The sequence below is a fragment of the Spea bombifrons genome, chromosome 3 (genome assembly GCF_027358695.1).
Source record: "Spea bombifrons isolate aSpeBom1 chromosome 3, aSpeBom1.2.pri, whole genome shotgun sequence".
NCBI classification, from domain to species: domain Eukaryota; kingdom Metazoa; phylum Chordata; class Amphibia; order Anura; family Pelobatidae; genus Spea; species Spea bombifrons.
The window spans coordinates 46920434-46939508 of NC_071089.1; the positions used below are offsets into that span (position 1 = coordinate 46920434).

Here is a 19075-nt window from a genome sequence, read left to right on the forward strand (position 1 = left end):
CACAACGACACCCACACACACCAGGACAGGTTCTGCCACACTGACACCCAAACACACACACACACACCAGTACAGGCTCTGCCACACTGACACCCAAACACACACCAGGACAGGGTCTGCCACAATGACACCCAAACACACACACCAGAACAGGCTCTGCCACACTGATACCCAAACACACATACACCATGAAAAGCTCTGCCACACTGAAGGATAAAAAATTTATTTTCTACACTGCTTTGTCATTAACTGCCACTTTTTTATGTTTGCCCCTTGTGTATTGTTGCCCCAGCCAGGCCTCCTTTGGTATTGATTAATGTGTCTCCCCCACAACCTTGTGTATTCCCCCCTTTGTGCATTTATGCCCCCACACCCTTGTATATTGCTTTATGTGATGCCCCAGCCAACCTCATCCCTTGTGTATTGATGCCCCCACCCTTTTTGTATTGCTTAATGTGATGCCCAAGCACCCTCTTGTCTTTTGATGCCCCCACTGCCATGTGTATTACACCCAGCCACCCCCCATGTTTATATTGATTTTGTAATGCCAAAACCCAGCCCCCGTTTTGTATTTAATTTTTAATGATGTCCCAAGGAAATCCTCCCCCCTTGAATATTGGTCTGCTTTCCTATAACCCCTAACTTTTTTTTTTGTAAAACGTACTTACTTTTCTTTCCAGTTGCTGTCCTTAGACATGACAATCCTCTCCCTGTCAGGAGGAACTCTTCTGTGAGCCCTCCCCCTTGAACGTCACATCTTAAAAGGGCGGGACGAAGAACTGAGGCACTGCTGCCACTGTCTTACAGCTGCTTTCAATTTCGCGGGGCACGCCGGCTACTTTGAACTTTGCGGGAAATTTCCCGGTTTCCTGGTGGGCCAGTCCAGCCCTGCTATCCTATATTATCTGCCTAGCAATGATGTTATCTTAATCCAATACACATGGGTGCAGAGGAGTTAAGATTCTGTCTATTTTACTTATTTCCATAAAAAGGCCCACTTATTCTGGCCTTGGGTCCTACCGTGGCCATCATCCCCCTAGAAAACCTGTGGGGTGAACTGAAGATAGTCCACCAGGATTGAAATTTGAAGGATCTGGAAATATTCTGTGTTGAGGAATGGCCTTATATCCTTTGTCATGTGTTCTCCAACCTCATCGCGCATTATAGGAGAAGGCTCAGAGCTGTTATCTTGGCAAAGGAAGGTAGCACAAAGTATTGACTTAAATAATGTCAATAATTATGCCACACATATATTTCACATTTTGGTTTTTTTTTGGATAAACTTGTTTTTTTTATTTACAATTGTTCAATATCCATGAGAGCAGAGTATGTTTGGTTATTTTCTTCAAAACAATACACAAATGGTTTAAACAATAAAGACAAGTTTTCACAGCACTCTTTGGTGATATTTACCAAGAAATTATACTTACAGGTAACCTGTCGCTTATCATTCCAAGAAGTGGTGAGCTGAGGGAATAGGACAGGGCAAGTCCTAGGAATACTAACCCCACATATCCAACCTGTAAATTAAACTAAAGAAAAAAAAAAAAGAGATTTAGTTTTAGATTCAGATGGAGATTTTAACACCTACAGCTAAAGTTCTAGTTTATATAGAAGAATATAAACACTGAGAGGTTCTGCAAAGCATTTCACCAGTCCTCACATATTGGGATAATCTCATGGGACTCTAAATCTTTGTCTGAGTTAGCCTAATAAAAAGGCATAACCTTGAAGTAAAAATTATAAAATGTTCTACACTACACAATACTACACTAACAAATATACTTAATAAAATACCTGTCAACTATAATACTTAACTGAATTTCTTTTGAGATGCTAGACTAAATGAAAAGGTAACACTTCTGCTTCTGCTTCTGTTTCCTGATTCAACCCAAACATTATTTTTACATTTCAGTTATTAAAGTGGGGCCATATCTAAAAGTATTTATCAAGTATATTTTTTTAGTAAAACAAATATTAAAAGTTAAAAGCTATGTTAATTAGGCAGAACTAACATTAATGGCAGAAAACAGCCATAATGTAGTTTTTACATGTGTGCTTTCAGCAACTGAAAACAAAGAAAATCATAAAAAAAAATTTCACCTAAATGCTGAAGTATTTGTTTTCACTGATAGAAAAATACCAGTTGATTTTTAACTGTAAAAGTAATTTCTGTGTAAGAAATCGACTAAATGAAACTAAACTGGGCATATGCCATCTACAGGATCAGCTCTGTAAAGTCTCTGGGTGAGGCGTCACTCCTCCTTTACTCTGGGTGAAGACTTTAGACAGACCCTCCCTACTCCTCTCCCACCCGATTCAACAGTAATGTGTTTGGGTTAACCCGCCCACATAACTATGTTGGGGTAACCCCGCAACATAGAAAACACAAATAATTGAATACTTACTTTTTCTATAACAAACAATGACATAGTTGGATCCAAAAACCCTAAACACGCACTCAATGAAAATATAGTGAAGCACATTAACCAAATTTTCGGGAGTAAAAATAAGCTCAAGAAGGAGTCTGCACTTGGAACAGAATCTAAAAAAGAAAACAAATACTGTATTATTAAGGGCCGGCCCAAGACATTGCGCTGCCTGGGTCCAAGGATTAAATGCTGTCCCACCGCTAAAACTACACCGACATCCGCCCCAGTTTACCAACAAAGCTCACTCTCTAATGCAACTGAGCTTGTCAAATAATGAATTCACACTAGGAAAAAAAAAACCAGACGAGTTTTCAAGGAGTAAATTTGCACTGTTTAGAGAACCAGGACAACTACCTTTGAGATTGAATGTGTAATATTGATATCCAACCCTAAGTAAGCTAAAGGATCAAGGAAAGTGTCCTTGATCCTTGAGTGATCCCCCCTGCTTAAAGGGAGTATATTTTTGTAAACACTTATTAAAGATTAACCCATTGGAATTGGGCTACTTTAATGTCAAAATCCAAACATTATTATTATTATTATTATTATAACATTATAGACCGCTATTTTTTTTTTTTATTACAAAACTGAAATTGCGAAAAGAACTGTTTATTTGCTCCATCATACATGTGTAAGAAAATATTTTCTTTTACTTTGCTTATGTGACATTCTGTATTTTCTTTAACACGTGGTAAAATATACACAGACTTAAAATGCTCGTTTGGCACCAATATCCTAAATGTCAGTGTCATCCTAAAGGTTTAAAAAGATTATTATTATTTATTGTTTTATATAGCGCCATCAAATTCCATAGCACTGTACAATGGGTAATATGTGGATGTAAAATATTGGACTTAAAATAAAGCATTTGATGTACTATTATGTTCAATATATCATTTATGTAACTTAATATACCATAAGAAATTATTCATGTTATTTTGAAATGCCTCAATATATAATAAACACCATTACCATTTTAATTTATTTCAAGTTAGTGTTGCTCTCCTTTAATGTATATTGAATCCAAAAACAAGGCCAAGCCATAGCTTGCTACAATAATCTTTACATGAACGGGTGAATTTAAAAAAAATAAAAATAAAAAAAAAAAAAAAAAAAAAAAAAAAGGTTCTCTAAGGACAAATACTGGCTAACATAACATAACGAAATTATAAAAATGTACTTACCATAACTTGGTAAGATAATATAATTCAGCGGTACCAACAGCAGAATGAGACAGCCAAGTGCAATAAAAGGAATTTTATATCCAAAGGATTGGTACAGAATTCCACCAACGGGAGGACCCAAAACAAGACCTAAGCCGGTAAAAATTTCAAGGGATCCCTATATGTTAAACAAAACGAGGCAGTTTTAATATCTTTACAAGCAAAACACAAGATGAATACTTACTAATGTTTAGAATTATTTAAATGGATATTAAACTGAGCATAGAATACTACAGGGAGTTTTAATTCTGCCTCTAAATACTAATGATTCACATGCACGTAGCTATTCAGGGGCTAGGATCGTTCATGACTGAAAAACATGTCATACATGTTTTAAGGCCCCCAGAAGTCTTTTCATCAGATATTCTGCTTAAAACTTAAATTTGTTTATCATAGAACTATTAGTCTGCCTTATGACAAGGCAATTTTAATAAGCACTATCTCCATTTATGTTTTAGGTCTTCTAGGGTATGGTGGATTTTTAAAAATACATCAGGACAAAGACCACTGTTACTCACAGTTACTTTGAAACCAGCTACTATATTTCACAAGCTACAACCCAACCTATTGTTTGATAAATAGCTAAATAAATGATGTCCCCTAATTCACCGGATGATAGCCATGCAATGCTTTGTGCAAACATCACTGCCTCAGACACATAGTTCAAAAGTCTTACAGCACATTTTACTTTTACAAGATAACTTTTCCTTACCATAGCAGTGGCAATATTGTTAGGAAAGGCCTTTGCGAGAATGGAAAAAGACGCCGTCATTGCTGCACCAAACCCTATAGCATCCACTGATCTCACCAAAAAGCACATAACGGTGAATAGTGTTCCATCAGCTACTTCATCTAAAAGACTGAAAGTAAAACAAGAACAACAAGATCAATGCATAACAAAAAAGATGAAAGTGCTTTAAGTGTTTCTTAAAAGAGTAATGCAGATGAAAGCTGAGGTTCAACCTACGTGTTACCTTTTTCATCCAAATGCATAGATTAATAAAACAGAATCCTCTCTATGCATTTGCTTTGCTTCCTCGCCCACAGCTTTATGCCTTGCAGGAGATGCATTCCATAGAAATAGAAATAGTTTTTTTCTCTTTGTTAAAATAATGCATCTTAAAGTATTTACTAAGTACTTTAATAATTATTTATCTTTGGTAAAGCTTTGTCCCTTTAAAGTTCAAGTAAGACCTTATTATATTAGAAACCAAATTAGTCTTTAAGGGAGCCTACCATTTAGGAGACATTTGCTACAAATACAATTAACAGAAAGGCATGCTCACTTCAGAAGGAAAAATGGTTTTTAAATCATTTAGATGTATCACCAAACAAATGTAAATCTATATGGAGGATATCTCATCCGGATCTGGGAGTGCATTGTAATGTACAAGTGGTTTCACTTGGGTTAATTTTACATTGTTGTCTCTAGTTCCAGTTAACCGTGTTTCTTATTCATAGGTAAAGAGAATGTGATAGGGTGAATATTCACCATACAGTTTTCCTTTTGCTTTGTAAAATGTTAGAAATATTAAAAATAAAAAAAAACTCACCCAAAAAGAATTGTTGTACATCCTGATATAAACATCCCGCTTACGAGCATAAACTTTGCTCCAATTTGCACAAGCTGTAACAGTAAGGAGGAAAGTAATTTTCAATTAATCACTGCCTTTGTGTATTCATGTACAGTATTTGCTCGGTAAGCCTGTGTCTAAACCATGGTGAATTCAAGGCAAACTAAAGTGAAACTTGCAAGTATTACTTTACCGTTAATCAAGCTTTTCAACATTCCTGAATGGAATGTAAAGGAGCCACGAAGCTCCACTTGCAATAATAAGATTAAATGGAGACTTATTTAATTTAATATAAAATAAAAAAAACAAGTTCATGACGAGTCAGTGGCATATTCTGGATTGAGCTGACTAGGCCTAGGGTGGCTGCCCCTCTACCACATTACAAGGACCCCAGCACCCTCGTTAGCAATCAGGCAATACATCACTGCTTAGAATATACCGTATTGGCCCGAATATAGGCCGCACTTTTTTCCCCCCACTTTAAGTCTTTCAAGTGGGGGTGCGGCCTATATTCGGGGTCTAGCGCCCGACGCCCGGGACATGCAGTCCCGGGCGCCGGGCAGGCAGCGGGGTTAGGATACAGATCCCCCGCAGCGGTGCAGGGGACCTGTATCCTACTCTCTGATACGCTCAGACAGCCTCCCGTGCCAGCACTTCCCACGGGGGGGAGTACCGGCACGGGAGGTTGTCTAAGCGCATCGCACGGACGTTCACCGGCAGCGGCGATGCGCCGTTGCCGGTGAACGTGCGCACGATGCATTCTAACCCCCCCCCCCCGACTTACCAGGGCAGACTCCCGGGTGTCTTGCAGGGCCGGCGGAAGACATCTACGCAATACGCGTATACAACTTCCGGTGCCGGCACATCCGCTGAGTGCCGGTACCGGGAGTTGTATACACGATGTGCATAGATGTCCCCCTCCGGCCCCGTAAGACACCCGGGAGTCTGCTCTGGTAAGTCGGGGGGGGGGGACAGAGTGGCAGTGTATCTCGAAGGGGGGGGAGGACAGAGTGGCAGCGTATCTCGAAGGGGGGGAGGACAGAGTGGCAGCGTATCTCGGGGAGGGGGAGAGGACAGAGTGGCAGCGTATCTCGGAGGGGGAGGACAGAGTGGCAGCGTATCTCGGGGAGGGGGAGAGGACAGAGTGGCAGCGTATCTCGGGGAGGGGGAGAGGACAGAGTGGCAGCGTATCTCGGAGGGGGAGGACAGAGTGGCAGCGTATCTCGGGGAGGGGGAGAGGACAGAGTGGCAGCGTATCTCGGGGAGGGGGAGAGGACAGAGTGGCAGCGTATCTCGGGGAGGGGGAGAGGACAGAGTGGCAGCGTATCTCGGGGAGGGGGAGAGGACAGAGTGGCAGCGTATCTCGGAGGGGGAGGACAGAGTGGCAGCATGTTTTTTTGGTGCTTTTTTTAAAGAAAAAAACTTTTTCTTTAAAAAAGCACCAAACTTTTAGGGTGCGGCCTATATACGGGGGCGGCCTATATCCGAGCCAATACGGTATTATTGCACTAATTTCTGGCATTCAAGACCAAGGCAAATTACATCACTAGTCACTCGCAGTATCAGTTTGTAGCCACCCTCTCAGGACTAATCATGGTATGAAAAGCCCCTATCTTATCACAAGCTGTACACATATGTGCATCAGGACAAGGCTGTGGTTGCAAAGTATTCTCTGAGAACCACTAATCTATATTTCTAGCCCAGAATAATACATTTCAGCAACTGATATGGCTCCAAAATCATTCTTGATGAGAATAATATTATGCAGGAAAATACAAAATGCATATACCCGTACTTACGTATTTCCCAAGGACTAATGAGGTTACGAAATTGCAAAGTGCGAAACACCCAAAAATCAGTCCAATCACCGTATTACTAACTCCTTTCTTCACTGCCTTAAAAAAAAAAAAAAGAGAAAGAAAAAAAAGATACAGATGACATTGAAATTATAAAAAATAAACTACGTATGCGCAGGTTGTGGAATGGTTACCATATGATCTCATGACATCACCTCTGGACATTTAATAATGTGCAATGAGTGGTCAGTAATTATTAGACTTGGCCGCTGGCCAAGTCTTCATGTTAGTCTTCTTGAGAAAAAAAAAACCCTTGGTATTCCATGAATATTCGCCAATTTCCATGTTCTTTTCGGGTGAATATTCGTGTATGTTCTTCGTGTTTTTAGAAGGGGTTAATACAGTAACAGTACTCAGCAGCTTTGGCACCAGGACAGAAAAGGTATTTAAGAGCTTCTCTATTGGTCGCCGGCAGGGGCCTCCTCTGGCATCAACCAATGAAGGGCAGCTTTTCATTGGTTGATGCCATTCAAGCCACACGGCGGCGACCAAGAGAGTCACTCTTATGGACCTTTAACTCCTAACGCCAAAGCCATTAGTCTCCCCAGTCCAAGTTGCCCCTGCCCTGCCCTTTGCCAGGTGAATCCCCATTCCTCTGAGGCCAAGTTGCTCAGAGTTTTTATCTCTTACCTCTTGGGGAAAGAAGGGTCCCAGTATAGAATAACAGATCATGGAGCTGAAGTTAAGGGAAGCAGTTGACATCATTGTGAAAATCTGACTTCGAGAAAACCTAGAATTGTTTGATGTATCGTCAGGCATCTTGTTATCTGAAATCAAAGATGCAATATCTGAATGGAAAAAATAAACAAATGAAATTATGTGAAGATGTGTATATAGAATACATAATTTTAACTAATACATTTAACTGTCAAATCCAGTTTTGCTATTGATTGAAGAATAGGGGCTGGCTTGTGAAAACTTCTTTTGAAAAGAAAAAACAGGACCATGATTAGTAACATTTTGCATGAACTTCTTGTGCATATACCTAAAGTCTGTATTTAATTGGCTAAAGACAACAGATTTAAAAATTAAAATTTTTATTTTCCCTGTCAGTTAATAAACATATCTGTTACAAAGCTACTTATGATGCAACAATCTACAGAGTAAACACAACATTTTACATGATTATCCAGACAATGAAAAGTGTCACCAACAACAGAAAGCAATCAAACTGTAAAAAAAAATGGAGCATTATAAAGTCAATAAGATTTCTGGCTTGTGGCAGGATTTTCAACAAAAAACAAACATCATCTACCGTATTTGCTCGATTATAAAACGACCCCCCAAATCTGAATATTAATTTAGGAAAAAAAAGAAAAAGCCTGAATATAAGACGACCCTATAGGAGAAAAGTTTTACCAGTAAATGTTAATTCATATAAACTATTTTTTTTTAATAAAAGCTATGATTGAGAAAAATATTTTGGTTTTATTTCCTTCTATTTTCCAACCTGCCCCTCCAGTTATGCACATCTGCCCGCCGGCTTGCCACTCTGCCCCAGAAATGCCTTATACCCCCTATATGCCACTGTGCCCCATAATATGCCTTTTAACCCTCGAAATGCCACTCTACCCCCAAAAATGCCTTATACCCCCTATATGCCACTCTGCCTCCCTGATATGCCTTTTAACCCCTATGTGCCACTCTGCCTCCAGAAATGCCTTATACCCCTATATGCCACTCTGGCATTAAGGGGGTTAAAAGGTATATTATGGGGCAGAGTGGCATATAGGGAGGTGTAAGGCATTTCAGGAGGCAGAGTGGCATATAGAGAGCTAAAAAGGCATTTCTGGAGGCAAAGTGGCATTAAGGGGGTTAAAAGGCATTTCATAGAGCACTCTGCCTCCAGAAATGCCTTATGCCCCCCATTTAACACTACCCTGCCCCCCCCCCAAACTTACCGGTGCTTCTGACTCCCCTGTCATGTAGCCGGGGCAGCGTGCAGCCGGAAGGAGGTGTGGCTAGCAGCGGGGGTTTCTGCGTCCATCACGCAGACCTTCCCCGGCTGTCAGAGATCAAGGTTCCCCGCACCAGTGCCGGGCATCTGCATTTTGGGAGGGGGCATATGTGAGGACCTAATGGACTTGCTTACCTCCATGGCTAGTATTTGTACCAATATATAATATCCAGCAGGTTTCAGCCAGAAGTCAGGGAACCGCTCATGTTTATCATCTTCCCCATAGACTACAATAGCAACCCCCTACTGGGCTGATGTGGGCTAAGTGCAAATAACGAGCCGTATGCAAAGAAGGACCTGATGGAGAACTGCGTGTGGTTTGCTGTGTAAATTACCCCTTGTACTGTTTAAATAACGATGTGTTTTCAATAAAAATGAATTCCTGTTTCACTCTACATTGGTGTTGCCTGATGACTGAATGGATTGCCATCACTCTTTGCTCTGCCTGCTGTTCTTTACTCTACACTAAGCTTCGGCTAGCGGTGGCGTATATTATGTTCCTCAGCTCTTTTGAGAGTTGGTAAGCAAGGAAGCAAGGTTATCACTGAGGTACCCAGCCAGGATACAAGGGGGGTCCATCACACACTCATTACCTAGAAATTAAAGATATAACACCTGCAACAGATCTGGGGTAAAGCGAGGGAAAATAAAACAAAATACAGCTAAGGAACATCATATGTAGTGAACAAAAGAAAATAGAGTGGACACCGGAGCTATAAGTCAAACATGCCTTCAAAGAATCAGATATACACAGTGAAAACACAGAACACGTAGAATATACCATAGAGGGGCGTGGCTGAAATATTGCACATTTACTGCTTAGTCACTACTTACATAATGTTAAAAAGGACCGAGCCTCATGCAGCCCTACAAATAAGCAATGCATATTAAACTACTTTGTAAGTCCTTTAATAGGCATTCTTTAGCTGAAAAAAATCCTTCAGTGCTCAAATATCATTAAATCATAGCAGAATATGAAGGAGTCTCTCCCAGTCTGTGTGAGCATGATCATTTGCTTATTCACCCTAATACTCCTGTAGGAGAACTGATTAAGGTTTGAGTTTTTACGGGCAGACTAGATGGGGCAAGTGGTTATTATCCACCATCAAATTATATATTTCTATATTATAGGCTACGTTAAAGGCTTTAAGCCAATGAACATTAATTTCAGCAGTCCTAACTGTGCATAACCTGATAAAATCAACATGTTCGAATTCACTTTGTCACATTTTTGCAAACAGTTTTGGTAGAGGTATCGAGCTCTTAATAAGAGTTGTTGAAAACACTCTGGATGTGGTGATATATCACTAAAAAGCTGAGAAAGTGGAGTTGCTTATCTACTGATATATCAAAGCAGTGCTTTTCATGATATTCCTCACAGGGAAGTTTTTCAGTATTATGGTACGGAAAACAACATTGTTACTATTAGGTTTCTATAACTTTCACCACTTAGTCTTATCTGATTAGAGGTAGTGCCATAGAAAACAAGTTTGAGATGCTCACTTGTTGTTCGGTGCATCCATGCTTGGGAGTAACTCAAGTTTTAGTGTTCTTGTGCCATTACAGAGGAAAAATCTCTCATCAGCAAATCAATTTGATCCATGACAATGGCAGTCTAGAATTGATTAGAGATAGTTGTAGTTTTGGCGATGTTGTTTTGCAGTTGTGAGACTGTACTAAGCTGCAGAGGGCCTGATCATTATACAACACCTGAAGTCAGATGACTATTGGGGAAATGTGTGTCTCCTTCTTCATATCATCTTCTCTTGCCCCCAAACAGTCATAATCCAGTACTTAAGGGAATAAAACAAATCTTATTCCATACAGCTAGGGAACAGCAATTTCACATACATTTCCAAAAGCAATCTGATTTAGATACTGCAATGATTTCAGGGTGGTTTCACAAGAGCGAAGCTAGCATTGGCAAAAAAAAAGCCTGATTAGGGCCCTGCTTGGACTTTTTAGTCTAAATGATTCCTACAACCAAATAAAGTCCATAACGTCAACAGACAATCATAAATAAAAAAAATAGAAGATGACCCTGGTTGGGATCCAAGACCTACTGAACACCCCACACACCTGATATGTATGCAGTCCCCTTATAGGAACATTATAAAGTATATGGTCTGTAGAGCTATATGATCAGTGCATGTCCATATTAATGACAAACTTACATTGTGGGAAATCTCAGAAACCAACATTTCTTATTATGTGTAATAGAGTATAAAATGTAATAAGCAGTGTACACAAGCATCTATGGGCAATAAAGTGTATGGGATTTGATGAGTCAGTGGTTGAAATGATTACTTATTGAATTAAAGGCATATCTTTTTTTTCTTTATGTTACACATCAAACAGGTCGAGAACTTGTGGGTTCCAATAAAATTTGGACTTCAGCGACATATCTTATTATATCTTATCTTATTAATTTCAAAAACCTGTGGCACCGGTGTGTGTTACTATTAGACGTATAACGTGACTCGTGTTATATATATAGTCTAATATGTTCAATACTCTAGTTACCTACAAAGCTAATTTCTCTATGACATGTGTAGTGCCTACTTTCCAAATCATCTCACAATTTACCTGTTACCTGAATTTATCCAGAAATTGTTATTTGGCATTAATATGTATTGTTTCTATCAGGGGTCACTGATGAGTGACAGGGTAAGCAAAGGGAAGGGATTTGTCATGCCTGCTTAATAAAGAACAGATATGACCAAAATGTTTATCATTAATGTTAAAGTTGTTAACTTGGCCAAAAATCCAGATAAATACTGTCTGTAATCATTTTAGGAGACTCAAAGTACTGTTTTCAGGAATTATTTCTCAAGGCTAGCGAAGATCCCCACAGTTTGTAGAGTTTTCAAATATATCTTAAATGTGAATCCTAAATGTTGTTAACTTTACGAACACATTGTAAAAATAGAAAAATTGATGCCTGGGAGTTTAAAATGTTACTTTTATGGACAAAGTTTGCTTTCTTCTTACTATACCATACTTATGGCTGATTAAGCATCATGGGAGTTATATCTGCAGCAAGCTTCCAGTAGTTCAACAGGTACAAAAAAGGGAATTTAGAATAAAAAATACAAATAAGATAATGGCTTAGTTAAGTCTTCCACCCACGGAATATAAAAAAATGATACTGGGCAATGTTCTTAATTTGGCACAATTCACAAAAGAGAGTGTAATGTTATTGCAAAGTGCTTCAAATTTTGCAACAAGATTTCTCTTTAATCCACACAATTATTTCCTGCCAGTGTTTATTGAATAGTTGCACAAGTTTCTACCACTTGGCCCAGGGGCTTCAGGGTTCATTTGAGTTTTTTTCTCTGCATTTAACATTTTGCATGATTCCACAGACTTTGAGTTAAAATACAAGCATCATTGTCATGCTGTTTGGGACTACAGAACAGTTGATTTGCTTGTCCATAAACTGAGAATGGTACACAAGAAGGGGTTAATTCACTAAGTGTCCCTCTTTTTAGTTGTGTTGCATGCTGTCTCCAGTTTTCGGAACATTGTCAGAGACAATATGTGCACTGTAGCAAAAAAAAGTCACACAGTGAAAACAAATGTTGCAATATTTTCTGTTTGTGTTTTCAACAAATTGAAGTTCAAGTTTGTACACACCATGCAGGAGCAAGGGCAACAATGACACTAAGGATTTAGAAACAACGTGATTTTTATACACACAATGTTCCCCATGGCCTCTAAGCTCGCTGTAGGTACATAAGCAGAACTGGCTACAAATATAGGTGATAATATCCAATTAAATGATTTTAATGTATTTAGTATGTTCTGTATGATCAGATCTGAATACAGGACATGATTTCTACTTAAATCACAGCACTATTGTACATTTTTTATTGTAGCTTTAAACACTCGTCTTCTAATCAATTAAGATTTTTTTCCCCCAATAATTTTTTAGATTTACTAATTAATTAAAACAGCCGTTTTCAGTTTGACCCGCAAAACTACAATGAATCCGCTACACTATACGGATTAAAACTACAAGCGAGAGTTCATCCGAATTCGATAGAGTGAGCAGCAGGTCTCCCCTATTTGTGACGCTCTATACCTACATACGTCTCTATCGTATCCTGGTTACCCTCGCGCTCTTTTACGTCGCTTAAACACTTTAAGATGCATCATTTTTCGCCAAAATCTGCTAATCAAAATCTCAGTTCCGTTTGTTCTCGTTCCCCACTCACTTACATGCTCGGTGATCGCTCTCCCTCTCCAAGAATGTTTGTTAATCACGCCTGCTTCCACACACCAGCCAGTTCCTTACAAAGAAACCAGAAGTCTCCATGTGATCTGACATCTCCTCTAGCAGGTCACATGGAGGGTAGGAAGAAATACCATTATTTAGCTGATCTTGCATGTACTGATTTCAAGTTGGAATCGATGTCGAACATTGTATATTCATAAACTGCGTTCTAAATAAGCTATTTGTAACATCTTACTCTCTAAACACTGAAAAGTGAATGTATATTTTTCGGGTTTTATCTAATGTGGTACATGAATGATATTGGTGGACTTTAATTCATATGTATTAAAGAAAATGGCCCTAGTATATCTAAAAAAGTTATTTTAAGCTTGAAGGTGGAGCTATTACCATAGCAACCAATGGAATGTGTTGATTCCTCCACACATGGCATGTTTGATCTCAGCTAGCCCTTTAAAAGTATGGTGCACGTGGTATCTTTCTGAATCCTGTTGCAAGATACAGATAATAAGGTGTTCAATATTTGATTTATCACATATAAATCAATATGTAGTTCCCAAATGCATTCTACGTGTGATATCATGGAGACCTGGTGTATATGCAGCTATTGAATGAAAGAAAGTCATTTTAGGTCTTAGTATTTGTGTGTTAACTTCCCAATTTTACTGCACAGTGAGAAGTGATTTAAAAATACCACTGAGGTCTGCAATGTGCTAGCTGACAGCTGCAGAGTACTAGGGAGGCCTGCCACCAAAAAGGGCTACCAATCCTTAGTAAAGCACGCCAGGGGTTGCCCTCTTGCAGATCTGTTGTTCTAGGCTTAGGTGATAATACATCACTTTACAGACTGCCCAAGACTGCAGTGGGGTATAAACTGTAGAAATTAGGTATATTTTTGCTTACCTGCAGAAGCTCTAGCTACCCACTTACAGAGTAACTGGTAAGCCAGTGCTGTCTATAGTAGGTAAAACCAAGGCTGGGGTGACTTTCTTGTTCCAGGTAGGCCAGGGTATAGCATCCAAGAAAACAATTATTGGAAGATTTCCGGTTGACTAAAATAACCTGCAAACGATAGTTTCCTGAAAAACATCACCTGAAGATTTCAGGGGCATACTATTTACATTTCCGTATGGCCTACTACAAACAGAAATCTAAGACCTTTTTCCTCTACATTTTAACATGTCAGGCAAGTTTTCGGATGGATGCTGCACAATAGGCTACCTGGGACAAGAAAGAAAACACAAAAAACAATCTCTTACTTCTCATGAGCACATAGATACCACGTGTGTAGTATGCATACCTGGGAACTTGCCGGGTGAGCGCTGCTCCTCCGGTTCTCCGGGTGGCGGGATCGGGGTCTTGACACGCCCCACTCCCTACCCATTTTTTCATTTAAATGGTGGTGGTGTGTAGCGGGACCGCCTACCAACATCAGCGGGACCGCCCGCTGATGTCAGTGTGCAGTCCTGGCCGTGTCCCGCAAGGGAAGGCTCCGGGTAGCCAGAGCCGAGAAGTTCCCAGGTATGGTTGTAAAGCAGTTTCACTTTTTTTATAGTTGACCCAGGAGGGCACATTTCCTAATTTTAGTGAAAAATCTCTTCCTACATTTTTGCACATCATGCAAAGATCTCCCTCTAACCGGCTTAAAATCAGTCAAGGGAGCGGGAGGCCGGTTAATGCAGACATCTGACCTTGCTCCCTTGCCTTGCCTGCAACAACTGATGTTGTGCATTGGGATTTGATGTCATATCCCAGTGCAAAACACTAAAGCCGCGTCCACCCCCTTCCCCGCCCACTGCACCGGAAGGACAGAATAAGAAGAACGAAGGGGAAGAACGAAGAGGAGGAGGTGAAGGAGGAAAAGTGACAGTGACAAAGGAAAGGTAGGAAGACAAAGGGACAGAGACAGAGAGAGAGGCTGAATGAGTGAGTGAGTGAGTGAGTGAGTGAGTGAGTGAGTGAGTGAGTGAGAAAGCATTAGTAAGAGTGTGAGAGTGATGGGAGTTATACTGCACTATTGTCAATGTCTCAGTGTATAGTGGTGGGAGTTATGCTGTACAACCATCAGTGCCTGGCTTAGTATGTAGTGATGAGAGGTATGCACTAAAGAAGATCATAACTTCCATCACTTTATACTGAGCCAGACAATACTTTATATAAATGTATATAGTGCCAGCAGATTCCATCAATAAAATTAAAAATCACATAACAAACCAACACAAAAGTAGAAGGGCCCTTCTCTTGCAAGCTTACAATCACCACCATCAATGTCTGTCTCTGAGTGACCACATGGGCCATGTTTTCCAGGACCTTTGTAAGTTTTTCATTTTAAAAATATATGGTTTGATCAGGGTAAATTGAGTTGGCTGGCATCAAAGATGTCTCAAATAGGACATGGAGGCAGAATGACCAGATTGTTAAATTCTAAACTACAAAAATGTGCACTTCCCAAATGTGGCCTTTTACCTCCCACACAAGCTGACAAACCCATGCATGGGTGGTATTACTGTATTCAGGAGATGTTGCGGAACACATATTAGGGTGTTGTTTGGCAGTTACATATACCAAGGGCTGTAAATTCATACCTGAATTATAATTTGTGTGAAATAAATACAAATCTCTCGCAGTGGCTCCTGTGACCACTCTCCGGAGCCGTCACAGTGAGTCCTCGGGGTATCGCAGCATTTCAGCGACACCCTTTAAGCTTAGGAGGAAATCATTGATCGGCTCCTAAGCGACTTTAAATCAGGCGGCCTTTGCCATACACTGTATGGTGGACGTTGACGCCCCACTGGGCCCTTGCTGCCGATCTTGGTGTTGCTGAATGCCTCCACTTTCTATAGTCTTCTGCGGTGAAGTGAAATGAAGGGACAATGGGAGCGTCGAATGCATATGCTGTTCAGCATTAAGCATTCATGGGATAATGACAGCAAAAGTTTGCAATCCATTATATTTCAGTTAGCCAATAAAGGTATCATCTTTTACTAAATGTGTTCTTTCTATAGCCAACATGGTATAACTTTATAGCTATAGCTTATGCAAGCACCTAGCAAGACCCCCACCCACCCACATATACAAAAAGTGCTCACATAGTTGTCAACGGAACATTATGCTGCCAGTGAAAATTAAAATTAGTACAAATTGCAATTGTGCAGTGAAGGAAGCAGTGTTTTTAAAATGTTTATAGAGTTATAAATGCACACTAAAGTACTAAGTATAGACCTAACCGCCGGGATAACAGCTCATTCAGATTGTAAGCTTGCAAGCAGGGCTCTCTCCACCTAATGTATCGATTTGTCTTAGTCTGTCAATTCTCGTCTTGTCATACCCCTTAAATATGTATTGTATTAAGCACTGTGTAAATTGTTGGCACCATATAAATAAAACATAATAATAATCTAGTGTAGAGAGGATTCCATAATAAGGGAAGTCTAGGCAGGTTGTGTTAGTAGGGTACTCTATTATTAAGAGAACTGACAGGGTAATCTGTTGCTTTGACTGAACGGTTTGCTGTCTCCTGGGGTACCGGTTTGGCATGTTGCAGACAGAATGGGCAAATTATTGGGAGGGGCTCAAGAGGATCCAGCTGTCTTGGTGCATATTGGTACCAATGACAAAGTAAGAGAAAGATGGAGAGTCCTAAAAGGTCATTTTAGGGGCTTAGGAAGTACGATGCATTGCTGAAGTCTTGGTGTAAGAAGGAGGGCTTTCAGTTCTTAGATCACTGGGCTGATTTTGCTTTGGTGTATGATCTCTATAGTCTTGATGGATTGTACCTGAATGCAAAAGGGTATGATGTGCCTGAGGATGGTTGGGGGAGATTTTTAAACTAGGAATGGGGGGAAGGGGCAATAAATACTGGGCTAGACAGTATAGAATAGCAAAGCGTTTTAGTTAGTACCGAGGTGGGTGGATCTGGGGGCTTGGTTAGTACAGATAATAGGAAGAAGCCCATAAACTACTTTGTTAGGAAGTATTGCCTTGCAAGACAAGGACACAAAGTACCTGTAGCATGCGTGTTAAAAAAAATGACAAGCTTAGAGGCAAGGCTATAAATGCTTACAGTTTGTGGCATAAGATCCATGGACAATGGCAACTGAGAATGAAGATTTAGTAGCTGTTACAGGGAGACGGTATAATGAGAAAAATGACTGGGACATAGCAATACCAGGGTACTCTTTATATAGAAAAGGCAGAGAAGGCAAGAAATTGGGAGGGATATCCTATGTGAACGATACTATAAAATCGATCCTGACATTAATTAGTGACAATGGTAGTTTTCTGCTTTCTCGTTTACTGAACCCACACAAGTTATATATTGGGACCAAAGAGGTCACAGTGCATCCTGGGGTGGGTTTTTGGTGTCTCTAAATGCCTCGCTATCAACGTTTTTTTTAGCGACAACGTTTAAGATTAGGAGGCAATTGGCCGGCTTCAAAGATGTCCCAAATTGCACATGGGGCAGAATGACCAGAATTGGAAAAAAATTAATTTGACATAGCAAAATGCTATATAATGCCAAATAACTTGCAAAAAAAAGCATAAAAACATAAAAACATTCTGTATTTCTAAGCTCAGGACAAATAGTAGAATCTATTTAGCAGGCTTCTCATTAACTTTTGTAGATGAGTAAAAGATTTTTCAAATAAAAGTGAGAAAGTACTTTTTTGAATTTTTCATATTTTTTTATAAGAAATTAGTTGATATGATCAAAATGGTATCTGAAGAAAACCCTTCTTGTCCTTAAAAAAACAATATATATAACTTGTGTGGATACACTAAATAGGAGAGGAGAAAATTACAGCTAAACACGAGCACCACAAAAGTGTTACAACAGCCTTGGTCAAGAAGGGTACAAAACATAAAGGTGTTTTTTTTTCTATTTCAGTATACGGTAGGTCTTTGTCTATTATAACTAATAATTATGTTTCCTGTATTTCTATGGTTTGTTCTCCTTAACAAAATTACATATAATATGCGCAAGTTCATCAAACATATATAAAGGGTAATTTAACAAACATATCGTAAAAATGACAAAAAAATATTGGTTAACGTCTAAGCAACTGGTAAGAGGCTTCCAGCTGCCACGACCATACCTCTGATACACATTGTGCACCATTAAATATATATATCTATATGTATATATATGTATATGTATATATATATATATATATATATATAATATAGGAAGAACTCTGTAAGTGTAATCGGGGAATGTTGCTGAATATATATAGGGTTACTGTTCGGCAAAGGCACCTAATTTGTTGAAAAAACTATGTTGTTTTATGTGTTTTAGTATAGGTACTTTAGATATTAGCATTAATAATGCATTTTTATGTTTTATGCAATACTATAGTTTCAAAAGCTGGCCATACTTGTCCAGAACATACAAAAAAAACCAAAGATGTCCAGTTTGAGTGGATATCTCAAACATAAAACCATATGGTAAAAATGGCAAAAAAATCTTCACTACTGAATGAAATATTAACTGACAGCAGTAATATTCTGGTTTTGGGTAACTGTTTTTTTTTTTTTATAAATCTAGTTAGTATAAAGTATTACTTCTATTCTAGATTAATACAATGTACGTTAAAATATCAGAGTAACTAGATATATAGATTGACAAAATGATGTAGCATCGTTTCGTTGTCATCCCATTTTATTCCTATATTAAAACCTGGGTCGGAAAAAAAGCGTAAAACGAAATTCAGTAACGACCACCTTAAGAACACTGTGCTAGTCGCTGCGATGTTGATAAAGTTTTTGTTGAAAAAAAATGTTATATGTTACGTCCACAAT

The 19075-nt window shown here is 39.2% G+C and overlaps 1 protein-coding gene across 2 annotated transcripts in view; it reads right to left on the reverse strand.

Annotated features, from left to right (window-relative positions):
- SLC18B1 (solute carrier family 18 member B1) overlaps positions 1-13334 on the reverse strand; it is a 30197-nt gene extending 16863 nt beyond the window's left edge. For both annotated transcript variants that reach the window (XM_053461365.1, XM_053461366.1), the window contains exons 1-8: positions 13264-13334; positions 7716-7873; positions 7029-7124; positions 5209-5282; positions 4368-4515; positions 3617-3773; positions 2409-2545; positions 1431-1532 (exon numbers count right to left, since the gene is read on the reverse strand). In XM_053461365.1, the coding sequence (XP_053317340.1) occupies positions 1431-1532; positions 2409-2545; positions 3617-3773; positions 4368-4515; positions 5209-5282; positions 7029-7124; positions 7716-7844 (843 nt within the window). In that variant the 5' untranslated portion in view covers positions 7845-7873; positions 13264-13334. The remainder of the gene's footprint in view (positions 1-1430; positions 1533-2408; positions 2546-3616; positions 3774-4367; positions 4516-5208; positions 5283-7028; positions 7125-7715; positions 7874-13263) is intronic.
- Positions 13335-19075: the final 5741 nt, after the last annotated feature.